This window comes from Oryctolagus cuniculus, chromosome 1 (assembly GCF_964237555.1).
Source record: "Oryctolagus cuniculus chromosome 1, mOryCun1.1, whole genome shotgun sequence".
Lineage (NCBI taxonomy): Eukaryota > Metazoa > Chordata > Mammalia > Lagomorpha > Leporidae > Oryctolagus > Oryctolagus cuniculus.
The window spans coordinates 34,550,128-34,570,078 of NC_091432.1; the positions used below are offsets into that span (position 1 = coordinate 34,550,128).

The following is a 19,951-nucleotide window of genomic DNA, read 5'->3' on the forward strand; positions in this document are numbered from 1 at the left end:
TAACGCTGCCAGTTTTGAGATGCAGACAATACCATAATGAATTTCCTTGTGTAGTACCTCATGACACGTGGAGTATGGTGAATGTTTTCTAGAGTCTGATAGGGAAATAGTAAAACAAAAACACAAAGGAGATACATTGCTGGGGATGCAAGAGGAGATGCCAAAGCACACTTCACATACCAAATTTTAGTGCTCCCCAAAATGATTCTTTTCATATTGTTATTGTTGTGAGGAATTCAACAAAAGCAAGGCTTGATCCAAGTTCTTGGCTCCACCTCCGAATATACTCAAGGAGGAGATATATATAAGGTGGGTAGGAGTTGAAACGGATAGCACATACTCAGACATGAGCACAGGCAACCTTCTTTCTCAAAGGAAGGGCTGCTGCCTCTTGGAAAGTTGGGGTCTTCCTTTTATAGGGTAGGCGGTGGTGCTTGGGGCAGGACTTAACTGAATATTCAAAGGAGTCAGAGTTTGGATGGAGCTTGGGTACTGCTCACTCATGCCTCTTTCTTTGGGCCTCTCAGAAGTGTCATGGTAACTAGTACACATAGGGCTCAGGTACATGATGAGGAGTGGCTGTGCTAAACCTACAGAGAGATTGGATATTTCCAGCCATGTGTGGGAATGGGTTGGGTGTATGTGCGGCTACTGTCTGCCTACATCATTATGAAGTAAGCGTTTAAATGTTTATCTATTTGAAAAGCAAAGTTGCATATAGGGAGAGAAAGGAATCTTTCATCTGCTGATTCATTGGGCAGGGCCAGGCCAAAGCCTGGAGCCCGGAACTCCATCTGGGTCTCCAGGGTGGGTGGGAGGACTTAAGTACCTGCGTCATCATCTGGTACCTTATCAGTAAGCTGGATGGGAAGTGGAACAGCTGGGATTTGAACCCAGGCACTCTGAAAAGGGATGTGGGCATCCCAAGTGGCAACTTAACCCACTGTGCCGCAACGCTCACCCCATGAAGTATGATTTTAAAAACAAAAACCTTTAAAATTAGGTCATTTGAATGTCTGCTTCTGGCAATGATGGAGTCACTGGTGATGGACTTGCCCTTCTGCCATAAAGTATCAGAAGACTGAATAATATACATGAAACAGCTGTTCTCATACACCAGACAAGACTCACTCCTGAAAAAAGAAAATAAACTTATACTTTCCCCAACTGCTTTCTTAAGGCAGTTTTCAACTACAGTGGGGTAAGAGAAAGTTCAAACAAAACAGGGGTGGTCTTCAAGAGTTGAAGAGGCAGATACTGGGGAAGAGGGATGTTTACATGGTAGGAACATATGGATCAGACTACCAGGAAGGAAAGATCTTTTTCAACATTTTCAGAAATCCACATAGGTATTCAATTGGCTTTTGGGCTGAATATTAAATTTTTCTTATTTGTCATGACAGTCAGTAGGACTGAACAGAGAATGATTACTGGAGAGGTATAAGACATTTTCCAGAGCTCACAATCTTCCTAGATTGGAGAGACGTATTTATATCTAGGCAGCATGGACAGATCTTGGTGACTGTCCAGAGCATTCAGTGGAGACTGGGAAAGGAGCGTGCCTTAGCAGTGTAGCTCAAATAGTCCTTAAAGTAAAATGAAGACAGAGACTAACCTAACAAGCTTAAAAGCAAGACTCAAAAGGAATAAGGTGATCTGTAGTTAACTGCCTCTGCCCAAACCCAAGTTCCTCAACATTTAGTATTCTCTATAGAAGGCCATCAAATTCACTCACAGATAAATGTCTGTCTTAATCACAAATGGCTAAGATGGGTGAGGAAATGGAAAACATAACCCATATAACCAGAAGTGAATCAGTTAAATAGATCCAGACATAACAGGGGGAATTGTGGGGAGCAACTCGGACTAGACTAAGTTACTGGAATTAAGACTTATTCTATGCATCTGCTCTCCCACAATATTGGTGCTGAGAAGGGAGTAAACAACTTCTACGCAGCTGCCTCTCGCCAACTTGAGTGATGACCTGCAGGAGCTGATCCTGCTCCTGATTGGAGGAGAGCAGCGTACTCAGCATGTGGGTAGCAGAGTTGGGATTGGTGGAAGAGGACTATAAAGGAGGAGAGAGACAACATGCACCAGGAACATCTATCTGAAGGAACACCTGAGCAGCCCCCGAGAGAGCCGGCCGGCGGTGTGCCGCTCCCCCACGGAAGTGGGGAAAGTGGCAGGGGGAGTCGCCCTTCCACGAAGGATCGGCAGCCAACCCGGGAAGGACCAGCAGCAAACCCGGGAAGGGCCGAGCAGACGAAAGAACAGCGCAGGGTCCTGTGTCGTTCCTCCGCGAAGAGGGGGAGCGACAGGGGATGGGTTCAGAACTCTGAAACACTAATTCTAAATTAGTGAAGGCTCTAGAGGAAGAAAGAAAAGATGAGAAAGAAATGGTAAAGACTGACACAAAAGCCAGGCAGATAAAGAGATGTTATAGTCCAGGGTCCCAAGCAAAGCAGACTTGGAGAATCTGGTGTGGGCAGACAAGTTTAGGGAAAACTTCATGGAGCGATAGAATGTATAAACCATGGGCCCTGGTTTGTGATCAAGGAGATGGGCAAAGAGCTACCTAGATGGTTAGTATGTTGCCTTATTTGTTTGTGGAATGTTTTAGTTTTTGCTTTTAATTGATGTCTCTAACTTCATTTTACTTATGCATAACTTGCTTTTCTTAGAATTCAGTAATAAGTGTATTTTAAGGAAAAACTATGGAAATTAAAACATGAAGGACTTGTAGGTTTTCCCAAATTAATACTTTGGAATATATTAATTACATAGGGCTTTTCCAAATTCACTCTTTTGTTCTGTTCATTTTCCTACTTTAGCAGTCTAATGCTTCATTACACATAAGTCTATTATATAGGCAGGAACTAGTCTTGCTGTTGGCCCTAGGATCTACAACCAGTTCCACTAATAAAAATGAGTGGTCTTATACTGATAGAACCTTTTAGTGAATTTACATCCTTTTTCTACAAAGAGATTTGTAACATTTAAGTGTATTGAAGGGCAAAGAATTAACCTGAAGGTTTTTGACAAATATTTCTACATATATGACATTCCACAATCTTGTAGTCTCCTATATAAAGTCAAATTAATGTTTTACATGCTTTTTTGAATTTAATTTTTTAAAAAAATAACCGTTTGGGGACTGGTGTTACGGTGCAGTGGGATAAGCCACTGCTTGGAATGCTGACGTCCTATACGGGCACTAGTTTGTGTCCTGGTTGCTCCACTTCTGATCCAGCTCCATGCTAAATGGCCTGGTAAAAACAGTGGAAAATGGCCCAAGTGTTTGGGCGCCTGCATACTTGTGGGAGGCCCAGATGGAGCTCCTGGCTCGCGGTTTTGGCCTTGCTCAGCCCTGGCCTTTGAGGACATGTGGAGAGTGAACCAGTGGATGGAAGACCTTTCCCTCTGTCTCTCTGTAGTTCTGATGTTCAAATAAATAAATAAGTCTAAAAAATATCACGGAGGCTGGCACTGTGGAAGAGAGGGCTAAGCCTCTGCTTGCAGCGCCAGTGTCCCATATGGGCACTGGTTCCAATCCCAGCTGCTACTATTCCAATCCAGCTCTATCCTATGGCCTGGGAAAGCAGTAGAATATGGTCCAAGGGCTTGGGCCCCTGCACCTGCATGGGAGACCTGGAAGAAGCTCCTGGCTCCTGGCTTTGGATTGGCTCAGCTGCGGCTGTTGCAGCCATTTGGGGAGCGAACCAGTGGATAGAAGACCTCTCTGTCTGTAACTCTGCTTCTCAAATAGATAAATAAAATCTTTAAAAAAAAAATCATGAAGAAAAAAAAAAGGACCATCCTCAGGGCAGGGAGGCCTGTTTTGGTAAAAAAAAAAAAATAACCTTTGGCATTAAAAAATGTGGTTTCATTAAAGAACAGGTCATCAAAGAAGGAGGTACCTTTCTCTGAAGGGAGGAGAGAACTTCCACTCTGACTACAACCTTGTCTAAATATGATCAGAGTCGGTGAACTTGAAAGGCTTCCATAGCCTTGGCAACTCATGACAAGAGCCTAAGGTGATTACTGATGCCATAAACAAGAGTGTCAATTTGTTAAATCAACAACAGGAGTCACTGTGCACTTACTCCTCATGTAGGATCTCTGTCCTTAATGTGCTGTACATTGTGATTTAATGCTACTATAACTAGTACTCAAACAGTATTTTTCACTTTGTGTTTCTATGTGGGTGCAAACTGTTGAAATCTTAATATATGCTAAACTGATCTTCTGTATATAAAGAGAATTGAAAATGAATCTTGATGTCAATGGAAGGGGAGACGGAGCGGGAAAGGGGAGGGTTGCAGGTGGGAGGGAAGTTATGGGGGGGGAAGCCATTTTAATCCATAAGCTGTACTTTGGAAATTTATATTCATTAAATAAAAGTTAAAAAAAATAAAAATAAAAAATGGTTTCATTAAACTTTTCCATAATACTTTTTTTATCAGAACAATAACTCAGCCTTATTGAATAATAAGATATAATACTTTTAAGCTATTTCAAAAAATGTTACCAGAGAGTAATCTTTTAAGTTTCTAACTGAACAGATATTAGTGGGCAAATATTTCATGTTGAAGAAAGCATGCTTTTACTGTGTTCTGTTCTAAATATGGTTATGATTGTCACTGAGTAAAATTTTAAATTTATTTAGCAGTTAATACATATAGGAGATAGGGTCTTCTCATTTAGGCGGAGGACACCATCATTAATTTTACAACTGATGATTTTATAATAGGTCCTTCTGCTTCTTGATGGTCATTATCAGAGTATAATGCATTGAAGATATGGCCTGTACAAAAGCAGAACAGAGATCTTAATTAGAATTCTGACAAGCCCACTCCAATAAAATGATGAGATTATTTGTAATTGATGTCACAATCAATTACCATTTGGTTCATCATGAGCATTCTAATAGGTCTGGCCTTGGTATTGGCCCCAGGATGTTGCTGAGTGAGTGGCTGCCCTGCTTACGCTGTTACTGAGACAGGAGGGCACATTTTCAGTCAGCATCCTCATGACCTCTTTTGAAGTCTATTAAATTAATGACCTTGTCATACTGTTTTGATCTCTTAGAGCTTCTCTTTGCGGTTTGTATAACAAAAGTAATGTTTGGGAACCATTTGACAAAAAAACATATTATCATTTAAAAAGTTGAAATCTTTGGTATTCAGAAGTTATTTTATTATGTAAGAAATAAATGCACATCTCAAGATTTGTATGTATTTTTATAAGAGACCTTTAGGACACTTCATCCTACCTTCAAATGACATTTTTAAATGACCCAAACTAGGTTTTATCATCTCTAACTGGCTGCTTATTTTCATTAATTCTAGGTGCCAACAGGTCATGTTTGGTTAGAAGGTGATAATCTACAGAGATCTACAGATTCCAGGTACTACGGACCTATTCCATATGGACTAATAAGAGGACGAATCTTATTTAAGGTACAGTTTTCTGCTTGCAAATGTAAGCTTACTCTTCATTGTATTGTTTCTCTTCAAATGATTTTTTAAATCTTCAGCTATTAGTGGGCTTACCAGTTAGAATGATGACATCTTATGAACATGTGGGCCTCTTAATAGCTACATGCAAACATTACAGCCCGCTTTCCCTGTACTAGAATAAAGAGTGGTAATGGAGAATAATTTTTTGTTACAATAATAAAGTTCAAGCTTTATTGTTAGTCTACAAAACCTTCAATTTTAATTTCTAAAATTCTAATTGTTTTGTATAAATTTTATAGCTACATTCACTTTATATCCTGGACACATTTTAATAGGCATTTGTAGATGAGCAGTTTAGGTTCGAACTACCCGTAATGGGGCATACCCCCATTAAGTACAGTGGGTAATGGACTTACCTTTGTTATAGTGACCGTAGGGTATAGGGTTCTTCTTATTTTTTAAGTTTTATTTATTTGAAAGGCAGAGTGATGGAAAGAGAGGGAGATAGAGAGGGAGATCTTTCACCCACTGGTTTACTTCCCAAATGCCAGCACATACCACACGCATTTATTTTCTTCTATAATGTTTAAATGTTCACGATTAGAGGTTTGTTTTTTTTTTTTTTTTTAAGATTTATTTATTTGAAAGTGTTACAGAGAAGAATAGACAGACTGATTGATCATTCCTTGCCCCCTCCCCCTCCCTCCCGTCCACTGGTTCATTCCCCAAATGTCTGCAACAGCCAGGGTTAGGCCAGGCTGAAACCAGGAGCCAGAAGCTTCATCCGGGTCTCCCATGTGGGTGCAAGGGCCCGAGCACCTGGGCCATCTTCCACTGCTTTCCCAGGCACATTAGCAGGAGCTGGATCAGAAGTGGAGCAGCTGGGACTTGAAGCTGTGCTCACACAGACACCAGCACAACAGGCACAGCTTAACCCCTATGCTAAAACACTGGCCCCTCAGAGTTTAAATATCTAAGTTTCTTTCCTAAAGACTTACTCTGATACAGAAAACTTTATTCTTGACTGATGAATAAGTGGCATAGAGAAACGGGATGAATAGAAAAAGGGAATATGATTATTGTATAACATAACTTTCATTAACTGTCTTCAATCACATTTTGATTTTACAGATTTGGCCTCTGAGTGATTTTGGATTTCTACGTGACAGCCCTAATGGCCACAGATTTTCTGATGATTAAAAAGCATTTATTCTTTGACTTTATATTGTATCCTCTTCAAGTGAATTTGTTATTGCCATTGAAACCATATACTTACCAATAAACTATTTACTATTCAGTTTTATTTATTTTTAATTGTCAGATATAAACAATAAGCAAGATACACTCTGCAAACAATATCAGTTCAAAACATATGGATAAAAATGTAATCTAAAGTCATCTAAATGTTGACAGATATAAAAATATTCTGAGGGGAAAATCTGGATGAATACCTCACTTTGGAATCGTTAGTTTTACAGATACGATGAAAGTAATCTGCTCTGCTCTGCTTGGACATGCTTCATACTTCAGCTACTCTTTTAGCAGAGTAGTAACTCTTACAGTGATCTGTCATGTTACATGCCTGGCCCACTCATCTGGAGTAAGAATGTTTCAGTGATCCCATAAAGTTCTTTAAATGAGTTCTGACTTACACTATCCACAGAATATTAAATACATAGAAAAAGAAATCTATAAGGGGTATGACCTTTACATCTGCTATTTTCAATAATAATATAAAAGTCTGTTTCATCATACTACCAAAGCACTGGTTACTTATTTATAAATATTTCTTAATACTCTGAAATTCTAAGAGGAAAGTAATATACCAGTTTCAGATTTGCTTTTATAGCTTTCTTTTCCTAAATTACTTTTAAAATTCAAAATGGCAGTGTTCACAGGCTTTGGAAATAAAGGGTCATGATTGGAGTCAGTCTTCTGCCCCCATAGCTATTTTTCAGTTCTACAGTTGACATTTTGCCTTCTTTATTGACCTTGAAATACCTTCATAGATAACTACATCTAGCTTTCATTATGGGAGAAATCTGCTCATATGTTACGCAGATTCTAGTTTGGGTGTAATGGTAGGCTTTGAGATAGGTACACAACAGGCCTACATAGTTTTAGCAGTTCTTAGGTTAGAAACTTAGTAATTACAAAAGAATACAATACTGTTACCCACTAAAAGAGGAGACATACTAGGGCAAAGAAAATTCTTATTTGACACCAAGGAGTAAACAAAATAATAAAGTTCTCAGATAGGAATTCATAAAATATAATTCAGTCCTATCTGTGACAACCTGTATATATAAATTATAAATACATACAAATTAGTAAGTTAATTTTTTTATTTATCTAAGTTGCCCTTTTCTTGACAGTCTTATATTGTCTTTGCAAATAATAGGTCTGACAACAAAAGAATCCATTTCCTTGAATGAACCAAGCTCAAATAGCCTCTCATCGTTTCAGAATATACAATTAAAGAATTCCAAATGGTAAACAATTTTAGCTCTAATGAAGGAGTTCTATAATTAGTGAACATGTATCACAAGAAATCAGGTTAGCTTGTTCAGCTTCCTCTTTGGAAATAATGTATTTTCCACCACATCGGCAACTCCAAGAAAAAGAATGATCGTCTGGAAAGAGAACAAAATAATGCTTATAAGTAGCATCCTTTAAAAATGCAAAGTTTATTCCATAGAAATTGCAAAAGCAAAAGAAGGAAGCTCGAGAAATATAACATTATTTAATGGACAGCTGGAAGAAAATTCTTGCAGAGGGGCAATATTTCTAAAAAATTCTCTACCAAAGAATCTTTACATGCACAGCAGACGGACTGGAGCTGTGACTCAACAGTCCAGAGTTTTTGAAGGGAAAGGGAGTGCACAGAAGCAATCTAAGTTTCAAAGTTTTATGTCTTCAGCAATGTGTTTGTCCAAAATGTTACCATGAAGGAAAAAGAAAAACAGCCCTACACAGCTCATTTTTTAAGGGAACATGATGTTCATGCCTGGAGTCCCTTTTAGAGAAAATTCTGACAACTGAGCTGTTTATCATAAAGTTCAATATCTGGATACTTTCTGTTTGGGTATCATATTATTTCCAGAATCCAGACTGAAACATATAAATACAAAGTCATGGTTTTTTCACCCCACCTGTGTGGGATGTGTGGGTATGGCTGGTTTTCCCAAATAACGGCTGAAGCAACAGAAAAATCTCAGCTCAGAAGGCCAAATGAGGCAATGTAGTGCAACATTTAGTCTCCTAATGATGGAAATTTTAAGTCCGTGGTCTTCCTGGGAAGCTGAAATTCTTGTGCCCTTTGACTGAAAGAATCACTGATCATTTTGGTCATTCCATTTTACTGTCTCCTAGCAGTGGCTGTCGAAGAAAAAGAACTTAACCATATCATTTATTTTCCCACTGTAATAATTTTTTGTTAGAGATAAATGAAGTCTGGAAAGATGCATGATTTCCTGTTATCAAATACCTTCTTTCAATTCTGAAACCTCATTAGCATTTACAACACATCAATGTAGAAAAAGAAAAAAGAAAAATTCAACTTCCTTGTACTTGCTCTCTATCAAGTTCAGCCTTAGAAAAAGTAGCAATTAAATAAGCCAAAATTTTGTGCTGCTTTTCTCAGTAAGGAAAACATGAATTCATTCACCTGATCCTGCTTTTTATTTTTTGCAATGTATAATTTCTCCATAAATAAAAATAATTTACTCTTACGTTCAAAAATACAAATATCTTCCCTATCAAAGCCACCATCTATATAGTAGAATGTGTTTTCAAAGACAATTGTTTTATTATTAAATTATCTAAAAATATACATATTCTATCCATTGATTTTCACAAGCTAAATCTCTTCTTCTTTTATTACCACTTCAGTGAACATTCAGAAGCAATTGGAGGTGACATGTGCTTGGTAAATGACACAGAGAACACCATGGGCTACCGTTGAGTTTTGTCATAGATGATTCCAAATATTAATGCTTACTAAAAGTTCACATCTTATTAAAGTTTCTCCTTTTAATATTCCATCATCAAGCCATTAAAAAAAGTATTATCACAGAAATCCGTTTTAATTGGAAATTACTGCTTTTTACCTTAACATTTATTTATTTACTTATTTTAGAGGCAGAGTTTGCAAAAGACAAGGAGAGAGTGAGCTTGCATCTGCTAGTTAACTCCCCAAATGGCCACAACAACAGGGCTTGGGTACTTGTGCCTGCCTTCTTCCGTTGGTTTCCTAGGTGCATTATTAGCAGGGAGCTGGATCGGAAGTGGAGCAGCCAAGAAAAGAACCAGCACTCATATGGGATGCCTGTGTTGGAGGCAGTGTCTTAAAACCACAATGCTGACCCCAGCAGTGATCATTTTAAAAATGAATGAATGAAGGCCAACAAAATAACCAAGCTATTATAATAATAGCTTAACTGAAGGACAAAGATTAGCTCAGGTCTGATTTTTAAGCATAATAAAAGGCATCATTTCACATTACCCCCTGATTGGGCAGCTGACAATTTGACTATGTCCATTATGTAGGGTTTTATCAATGTTTCTCCATTACAGATCATCATCTTCCAAGGTCATTCTAAAAATGATCCAGGGGCCAGTGCTGTGGCGCAGTAGGTTGATCTTCTGCCTGCGGCGCTGGTTCTAGTCCAGCTGCTCCTCTTCCAGTCCAGCTCTCTGCTATGGCCTGGGAAAGCAGTAGAAGATGGCCCAAGTCCTTGGGCCCCTGCACCTGCCTGGGAGATCGGGAAGAAGCACCTGGCTCCTGGCTTCGGATCAGCAAACCGCCAGCTGTTGCAGCTATTTAGGAAGTGAAACAACAGAAGGAAGACCTTTCTCACTGTAACTCTACCTCTCAAATGAGTAAAGAACATCTTTAAAAAAAATTATCCAGAATGAATACTTAAATGATTTTTTTACTTGTCCAGTTGCTCATACTTTTTGTTTAATGTCATTTTCTAAGACTGATATTTTAATGGCAAGAAATGTTCAAAACTTATATGATTTTCTAAAGTTATTCCTCCAAAAATAATGGCTTTATGTAGCTGTTGCTCAGTATGCTCTCTCATGAGAATAAGGATTATTTCCATCTTCATAACTATAAAAATGTTAATTTTAATAAAAATCAAGGATGTTAAATGAAGTGGATCTGCTTATTACCACTTTATTGCTTATGGTTGGGATTTGTTTTTTAAAGGGAGGGAGAAGGGCCAGTGTTGTGGTGTAGTGGGTGAAGCCTCTGCCTGCAACACCAGCATCCCTTATGGGTGCTGGTATGAGTCTCAGTTGCTCCACTTCTGATCTAGCTCCCTGCTAATGCCCATAGGAAAGAAGTGGAGGATGGCCCACTGCACCCACATGGGAAACTTGGGAGAAGCTTCAGGCTCTCCAACTGTTGAGGCCATTTGGGGAGTGAGCCAGCGGATGGAAGATTCTGTCTCTCCTCCTCTCTCTCTAACTCTGCCTTTCAAAGAAATGAAGGAAGGGGGGGGAGGGAGGGAGGGAGGGGGAGAGAAAGAAAGGAAGAGGAAGGAGAGGAAGGAAGGAAGGAAGGAAGGAAGGAAGGAAGGAAGGAAGGAAGGAAGGAAGGAAGGAAGGAAAGGAAAGGAAAGGAAGAGAAGGAGAGAATGTGAGCGAGATTAACAGAGAACTCCCATCTTCCGGTACACTACCAAATGCCTGCAGTGGCCAGGGCTGGGGCTGAAGCCTGGGGTGAGGCGAACACACTTTATGTATCCCATGTGGTGGAGGAATCTATTTGAGGCATCACCAGTGCCTCCAAGGTCTGCATTAGCAGGAGGCTGGAGTCAAGAGCCCTCAGGGATTGAACTTGGGTATTCACAAATGTCAAAACTGTCATCTTAGTCACTAGGCCAATGCCTGCCCCTCTTTACTATCAAGTCGACTCCAAGTCCCATGGACAATCACACATTTACAACAGCTCTTGAGGAGTTCATCTTGTACATTTCCCTTAATGTGTTGGCATATTCACTTGTATCAGAAAATCTGTGTATTTAGTGATTGAACAGATACCCAAACCACCAATCCATATTTTTTATTTAAAACAAAATCTTAAAATTATAGTATTTTTTAAAAGCTTTGTAAAAAAGAAAAATTAAACCAGTTTACAGTACTTTCACCTTATCAGGAATCATTAGTAAACAAACTAGTTTTATCAAAGAGATTAAACACATATACATATGGATTGATAAGGAGGCAAAATATATTTAAAAATATATTTAGTTCAGCAGATCTTCCTAATAAATGACATACTCTAATCTATCCTCTCCACAAACTTCATAGCAGGAACTTGCAGTCTGCTCTAATGAGACTCACTACCAACGCAAACTCTAGTTACACAAAACCTCAAGGTTTTTAAATTATTCACAGTAGATAAAAATTTCTACTCCAGACTCTCATTTGAGTGGTGGGAGGCAGAGTGTCTACATAGGCAAAAACATCTTTACCTTCTAAATCAATCTGGTTTTGATTCAATTTTTAAGAGCACCATGTTAAGAATTTGTCATCAAAGAACTAAACTTGGTTTCAAGAAGGCTGGCTCTGTTTCCCTTCTACCCATTCTCATCATTAGTAAATTTCTATAAACCTTCAGGGAATTTGTACCCTGAGCTGAACAATAAAGTTAAAAGGCTATGAGTATATAAAAATTCTAGGAAACAGATTTTCTTCATTTGTACAGGGAAACGTACTCATAGCTTCTATTTTAGCAAAAGGTATTTGCTTAATTTAATGCCTAACCAGAACAATTAGAGACCATCACAAGGATAGAAAAACCACATTGGATTCACGTTTTTTAAAATTCTAGTAATACAAAGACATGACTTTATGTTGAGTCAAGGAGGATGACAGGTATTTTTTTTCCTCCTAAGAGAGTAAAAATTCAAGCCTCCAAGTAGAACAGCATATATTAAGAGCCCTGCCCTGATAGATTATGATTCTGTTAAGTAGGCCTTCTTTTTTTCTTTTTTTGGCAAGCAGAGTGGACAGTGAGAGAGGGAGTCAGAGAGAAAGGTCTTCCTTTACTGTTGGTTCACCCTCCAATGGCCACTGCAGCTGGCACGCTGCAGCCGGCACGCTGCGGCCGGCGCAGCACGCTGATCTGAAGCCTGGAGCCAGGTGCTTCTGGTCTCCCATGCGGGTCCCAAAAACTCAAGGGAATGTTTACACTCTGATGTCTTTACATTAATGGTTGATGAACTAAGGGTGCAGACTTGATCTAATTATGGTGGTCAAAAGCTATGCTTGCAGCCGGCGCCCCGGCTCAATAGGCTAATCCTCCACCTTGCGGTGCCGGCACACCGGGTTCTAGTCCCGGTCGGGGTGCCAGATTCTGTCCCGGTTGCCCTTCTTCCAGGCCAGCTCTCTGCTGTGGCCAGGGAGTGCAGTGGAGGATGACTGCACCCGCATGGGAGTGCAGGAGAAGCACCTGGCTCCTGGCTTCGGATCAGTGTGGTGCGCCAGCTGCAGCGGCCATTGGAGGGTGAACCAACGGAAAAGGAAGACCTTTCTCTCTGTCTCTCTCTCACTGTCCACTCTGCCTGTCAAAAGAAAAAAAAAAAAGCTATGCTTGCAGAGAGGTCTTTGGGTCATTGAGAGCATGCCCTTTAGGGCAGTTGTTGTGCGACTGTTGCTCATTTTATCTGAGTTCTCAGTTCCATCTGCTGCTTGGCTCACTATGTGATCGTTCCTCCACACTCGCCATGCTCAACCTCCAGTGGATGGCTGTTTACAAGGCTACCTGGTCCTTAAGTGTAACCTACAAACTTTAAGAGGAAATAAACCTGTTCTTTCTCCATAAGCTCCTCTCAGATATTAATATACCACCTAAAGAGAAAATAAAAGTTCTCGTAGGAATTATTCTCAATCATCAACAAGGAGAATGGTAAGGATTATCTTCTCTGACTTTACTTAAATTATACAGAGGGTAATGCAATAACCAACGTGGTTAAAAGCAAAAAAGAAGGACTGTTACATACCTAACATCTACTTAAACTAGATAAGTAACTGGAAGTCAGTCAGAGAGAGAGATATTAGTACATGAACTTAGGAAATAAAACTAGACCAAGCAAAAATACTCATATGTATATGGAAGGCAAAGGTATTATTTCTTTATAAAATTTCCAAATAGCGTATGAGGGTTTTTTTCCCCTTATAAAAAAATGCCCCTGCCCCCAAAAAATCCCTAATATTTTTCTTCATTCTAGCCAACAGACAGAAAAATTCCAACCTTCATTCCAAGACATTTCTTCAAGATATACTTGGGCATCTACTGGTCCCACATTTCTTAGGTCATCTTCTGTAAAATATAAAATTAAGCATTTAGTTCTTGTACTTTAATTGTAACCATGAAGAATACTGGCAACTCCACACTGGTCATTACAATTCTAGTTTACTTACCATTTAAAAACTTAGCTTATCAATATTGTTTTCCACCTACTTGAAAGGCAGAGTGAGAAAGAGTGAAAAAGAAATCTTCCACCTGCTGGTTCATTCCCCAAATGCCTGCAACAGCCAGAGCTTGGCCAGGTCAAAGCTAGGTACCTGAAACTCTACTCCATCCAAGTCTCCCACATGGGTAGCTGGGGCCCAAGCACTTAAACCAACATCTGCTCCCTCCCAGGAAGAATCAGCAGGAAGGTGGATCAGAAGTGGAACAGCCAAGATTTGAACTCATACTCTTGATATGGGATGTAGGCTTTCCAAGCTGCAGCTTAATTGACTTTACCACAAACTCAAGCTCCAGCCTACCACTTTTAACAGCAGTGTTAAGGATATCTGATTTAAGCTGGCCAAAAAGTCTAGCCACATACCACTATTTTAAAACTTCAACAATCAAAAGCTATCCCTTTTTTTTTTTTTTTTTTTTTTTTTTTTTGACAGGCAGAGTGGACAGTGAGAGAGAGAGACAGAGAGAAAGGTCTTCCTTTGCCATTGGTTCACCCTCCAATGGCCGACACGGCTGGCGCGCTGCGGCCAGCACACCGCGCTGATCCGAAGGCAGGAGCTAGGTACTTCCCCTGGTCTCCCATGGGGTGCAGGGCCCAAGCACTTGGGCCATCCTCCACTGCACTCCCGGGCCACAGCAGAGAGCTGGCCTGGAAGAGGGGCAACCGGGACAGAATCCGGCGCCCCAACCGGGACTAGAACCCAGAGTGCCAGCGCCGCTAGGTGGAGGATTAGATTATTGAGCCGTGGCGTCGGCCAAGCTATCCCATTTTCACAACATGCATCATGCAAGAGCATGAAGTCCATTTATTGATTCTTTGTGATCAGTTAGTGACCTGTGTTTTTGTAAGGGACAGAAAGCCTTGGCAGATAGACTATCTGAAGCTAAGAAGGCAGAGTGGAGTTGGGTAAAAATAAGTAACCTGAGCCTTAGTTGTAAGCTTTCTAACCTTGAGTGCATCTGTTTTTCCAAGACAGGAGTCATCCCTTCCTTCAGGAGGGTTGCTATGGATATTCCTCCAAAATTCATGTTGAAGCCCTAACCCTCAATGTGAATATACTTGGAAACAGGGTTTTCAGAATGTAATTAAGTCTAAATGAAGTCACTGTGAGTTGGATCTTGATCTGAAAGGATCTGTAGCTTTACAAGAACAGAGAGAGTGACCTCTTTGCTCCACATGCACCCGTACACAGAAGAAAGGCCATGTGAGGACACAGCAAGGAGGCGGCTGTCTGCAAGCTAGGAAGAGGGTCCTCATCAGGAACTGAATTGGCCAATCCCTTGACTTGGATTTCTCAGCCTCCACAACTGTGAGAAAGAAATTTTGGATAAGGCTGGTATTTCATTACAACAACTCAGTCGTGTATTTTGTTATGGTGGCTCCAACAGACTAATAGAATAAAGCAATTTTAGCCTGATCAAATAAGATCAGGCTACAACTGCCTTAAATAAAGCAGTACTGCCCAAATGTAAGCGGATGCTAGTCATCGATCTTTAATTGCTTGCAATAGGATAATAAGAAACTTAAAGGGAGAATTACTTTAATATTTCAATAACCCCACAATACAATTTTTTTTTTTTTGGTGTTGTTTTTTATGCTGCGCTGTGATTTCCATGGGCTACTGTTTTTCCTACAGAAGGAAGGTCCAAGGAAGCCTGGAATTCCACCTACATTTAGAAAGACTACAGTCCAGGTAGTAGAAGAATGCTCTCTAGTTTGAAATAAGTGCACTTTAGGGCAAAGAAAGCAACTATAGTTTGGGAGCACTTTTTTGCTTTTCAAGTAATGTTATATTTTCTGTATGCTTGCACAGTTCTTCCAGAAGTCAATGCTTAAAAATAAACTACTGAAAACTAACCCCCCAATGAAAACTTCTTCAGCTGTCTCACTAGTCTCTTGTTCACTTGCTGAGAATGCTTTCCTTTGTTCTGTTGTGTGAATGCCGGCAATTTAATTATATTTAATAACTGCCTGCTCAAAATTTATTGGTGAGTTACACAATTTTAAAATAGATGAAGAGATTATCCAATATTTTGAACTCACCATATTTTCTTATTAAGCTATGCCAAATATTAACCCATTTCTTATTTACTGGGTACCACTAGTCTATTAGACGCTCCCTAAAATCAAAAGATAAAGACTTTGTCCAGTGGCTGGATTTGGTTCCTGCACTTCTGTACGCTTACTGAATAGCTTATGTAGATTGTATCAGTATATAATGTCTGAATAAAACAGAACAATTTAATTCCCACATGCTGCACCTTCCAATTTTTGCCAACTTAAAAAATGTATAAGTCTCGTGGATGGGGGAAAAGTCTTAATGACATTTTAGTTTCATAGAAGGACCAGGACGGTTTGCTAAAGTGCGTAAATTAAACACTGTTATAGATTTGAGGAATGGGGCCAGTTGGCACTCAACAGATACTGTTCAGGAGAAGGTTGCCTATTTTCCAGGATGTCTTACCCAGATCTTAATTTTAAAATCAATTAAAGGAAATTAGGGCAAAGATAATGACAGTATGAATCAGCTTTCTTAATCTGTTTTGAACATCTATAAAAAATTAATTGTACAAAAAGACAACCCATTCATATAAACCTGCTATACCATTTTTATTGAAAAATAACTTGCAAATATAACTGTCAAGCAAGTCAGCTTCCTATTGTTCTGTTTCTCTACTGGGAAGCTGTAGTTATTCTCACCTAGTTAGTTTTTCACGTGCAACCATTTCTATTTTTCACTTACTCAAAAAACTGGCTTTTACATTTTTATTATTCTTTTCTATCTCTATGCACAGGAGTTTTAGAATAGCTATCTATTTATTGGTTTGAAGATTTGCTTAATATGTCATGGTAAGAGGAAAACAGACACAAACATGGTTAATACCTTGCCCAAGGTCAGAGTTAAAAGGAGGATATTAAAATATTCTCATATTCTGGGACTGTCTAAACATATGTAGATTGACCTGATTATATAACATGATGTACATGCAACCCAACTTTCTGTGAGGATTTTGTTTTAAAAATCAATTATGTGACATACTTATGATGCCCCATGACATGAAATGTAGAAGGTGAAACTAGTCTATAGAGTTCTGTTGGGAGAATTCACAAGGGGCCTTCTGGTCAAATGGGTATGTTTGCTGTGAAAATCCATCAAGCTATACTCTTAGATACGTACATTTCTCTGTTAAGAATATTATACTTCAATAAAAGTTTTAAATTAGGTCATGAATGTGTTGAGACTGTAATGGCTACATTTTAAAACAGAAATATGAAAGAAAAGTTATAGAAAAGAAACGTGTCATAAGAAAGGGTATTCTCTGAAAGGACGGTAATTTAACCAACTTCTGAAAAAGGCTGGGGTGATTAACTCCAAGGAAAATTGGATCCCTGGAGAACTGTATAATGAGCAGACGGGGTACATACAAGTAAAAGGTGAATCTAAATGTGGGCAGTGGGGGGTAACCAAGATCCTTTGTTGAGAGGCAGGTGTCCAGGGCTGGGGCAACAGCAAATTCCCTCCCCCTCTACAACCCCCAGTACAATTACAAGGAAGGAGCACAAACAAATCAATGTTGTTTTTTTCCCCTTTTAAACAATAATCTCTGCTTGTCCACTATTGTGGTTATAATTAGAAAACGTAATTCTTCCCCATCTACTGAAAGTAACTCACAGGAACCTAGTAATTAGCTTTGTTAATTGTCTACTAATCAGGCAGGGCATCTTCAAAACAGATAAGTTAATTTTGTAGTATTACATATTATAAATATTTTTGCTCATTGCAATGAAACATAATGCAACTCCTATCTCCAAGTTCTTCAGTTAACGTGACACCACTAAAAATGTTGAGATATAAATTGACTTGGTGATTTAATTAAGGAGTCAGATCCAAGATCTGAAATCTGGATTCTTTGCGACAGAATGGTGAAAACCATTTAAAACAAATAAACTACAGCCATGTGGAAAGAAAAAGCATTGCCTGCCATTTGATGTACTCTATCTTGAGTCCAATGACATGACATGATTCCTGAGTCTTTTGCAGAAAATGGGTTCAACTTTTTCTAAGGTATCTTAGAACATCCTGTGTTGTACTCACACATTTAGCAAAACAAGGAGACAAGAAATACTTTGAAATGGAGTTACATATAGAAAGCAGTGCATTAGAGAGGTTCCTCAGGAATATAATGCTAAAATCAAATAATTTATGTGGTTACTTGAAAAAGAATCTTTCAACCTTTAGAAGTATAGGCCCTTCTGACCTTGTGTTCTATTGGATTTGTCTGACAACAAGAGGTGAAAGAATTCTGTGGCTCCATTGTCTCAACAGTGGGATCTAAGAAAACAGTGGCAGGACTCATCAGAGAGGTTTATGAGCCTGCAATTCAAAGAGATTAAAAGGAAAATCTACGGAGATTCTTTCACACTGAAGAATAACATTAAATAACTATTAGCAGCTTGGTTCAGTAAAGCTTACTAGAGCTCTCGCTGGGTCATTCACAACTTTCTAAAAGAGGAAAGGTTTTTTTCAGCTCCATTTGGGAATCAATAAATATTTCTTACTTCTTACAAGACAATGGAATTCCAGTCCTTTAAACTTCCTCCTAATGACAGTAAAATTTCTAAAACAACTCTGTTTAATGTCTAAATAATGACAGTTCTATTCCCAAGATACGCCTTCCAACTGGGGCTACAATTTTACAAAACAGTATAAATAAAAAATAAATAACATCAACAAAAAGTTAGAGGGATGAGAAATTTTAACTTTATTCAGATGGCTGAGAAATTCATTCAGCTGAATACTGGCCAAAAGATCCAAACCACCTCATCTGCAGCTCTGTGTATACTGTCTTGTGTGGCAGTCAATATCATGTTACTCACAGCATCATCATGGCACATAGCAATAAGCTCACTGTATTTATTTTTATGGCATTTCAAAGGTTCAAAGTTTGCTTTGAAATCTGCGTGTGTAAGTTAAAACAGCAGTGTTTTCCTTCCGGTCTAACTCATTTTTTGGCTGTCTTAAAACCAAGCAGTTTAATTTTAAACAATCACCTCATTCTTAAAAATTATTTCACTATATGTAATTAAAGTTTTCATATAGGAAGTATCTCAAAGGGAATCTGTTTCTCCTTAACATATCTCTGTTCTTAGAAAAGTCTTTACTTTGATAAGAAATTGAAAATAAGGCAATATTTAATTTGAAATGTATTTATTAAACCATACAGCCCTGTTGTCTCTTCCTAGATCAGAGTAAAGAGTCACAATTACAAGGCTTTCCACATTGAAGAAAAATTACAAACTTGGAGCTTAATTATGAACTTAAAGAACTGTGGAGCTTATATAAACCCAGTGCTTAAGAAAGGAACCAAATTAAACTCAGAAACTGAATTCCTTGGGTTTTACAGGTGGAGCAGCAGCAGAAGTAGGTCTGGCCTCTTGTTCTGACCCTCAACAATGCCTCATCCCTTGGGGCCTATGCTGTGGCACAGCGGGTTGGGCCCCTGCCTGCAGTGTTGGCATCTCATGTGGGCACCAGTTCAAGCCCTGGCTGTTCTGCTTTGGATCTAGCTCTCTACTGTGGCCTGGGAAAGCAGTAGAAGATAGCCTAGGTTCTTGGGATCTTGCACCCACATGGGAGGTTCCTGGTTCCTGGCTTCACATCAGCCGAGCTCTGGCCGTTGTTGAGGCCATTTGGGGAGTGGGCCAGTGGATGGAGGATCTCTCTCTCTCTCTCTCTCTATCTCTCTCTCTCCCTCTCTCTCTCCCTCCCTCCCTCCCTCCCTCTCTCCCTTTGCCTCTCTGTAGCTCTGCCTTTCAAATAAATAGATAAATTGTTTTTAAAAAAATGAACTATCAGTATGGGCAATGACATACATAAGTTTCAAAATTATTTAAAAAAATGCCTCATCCCTGCCTATCTGGAACCAATACTAGTAGACTGCACACAACCATTCAAAGCTTGAAAGCCTAGCACAGTGATGCTAACTGTGATACAGAGTTAGA

General features: G+C 39.2%; 2 protein-coding genes across 24 annotated transcripts in view; one reads left to right on the plus strand and one right to left on the minus strand.

Annotated features, from left to right (window-relative positions):
• The window catches only part of IMMP1L (inner mitochondrial membrane peptidase subunit 1), an 84,144-nt gene extending 77,385 nt beyond the window's left edge, over positions 1–6,759 (plus strand). For all 14 annotated transcript variants that reach the window (XR_011387824.1, XR_011387820.1, XR_011387825.1 and 11 more), the window contains 2 exons: positions 5,352–5,462; positions 6,594–6,759. Coding sequence is in view for 9 of the 14 variants with exons in the window: in XM_008269313.4 (XP_008267535.1) it covers positions 5,352–5,462; positions 6,594–6,662 (180 nt within the window). In the remaining 5 variants the exon portion in view is untranslated. The remainder of the gene's footprint in view (positions 1–5,351; positions 5,463–6,593) is intronic.
• The window catches only part of DNAJC24 (DnaJ heat shock protein family (Hsp40) member C24), an 85,171-nt gene that overhangs the window by 16,211 nt on the left and 49,009 nt on the right, over positions 1–19,951 (minus strand). For 2 of the 10 annotated variants that reach the window (XM_017345729.3, XM_070072019.1), the window contains exons 4-5: positions 13,729–13,797; positions 4,641–4,807 (exon numbers count right to left, since the gene is read on the minus strand). In XM_017345729.3, the coding sequence (XP_017201218.3) occupies positions 4,704–4,807; positions 13,729–13,797 (173 nt within the window). In that variant the 3' untranslated portion in view covers positions 4,641–4,703. Of the gene's footprint in view, positions 1–4,640; positions 4,808–6,748; positions 8,096–13,728; positions 13,798–19,951 lie in introns of those variants that run through there. The other 8 variants (XM_008269304.4, XM_070072006.1, XM_070072031.1 and 5 more) reach the window with 6 other exon arrangements.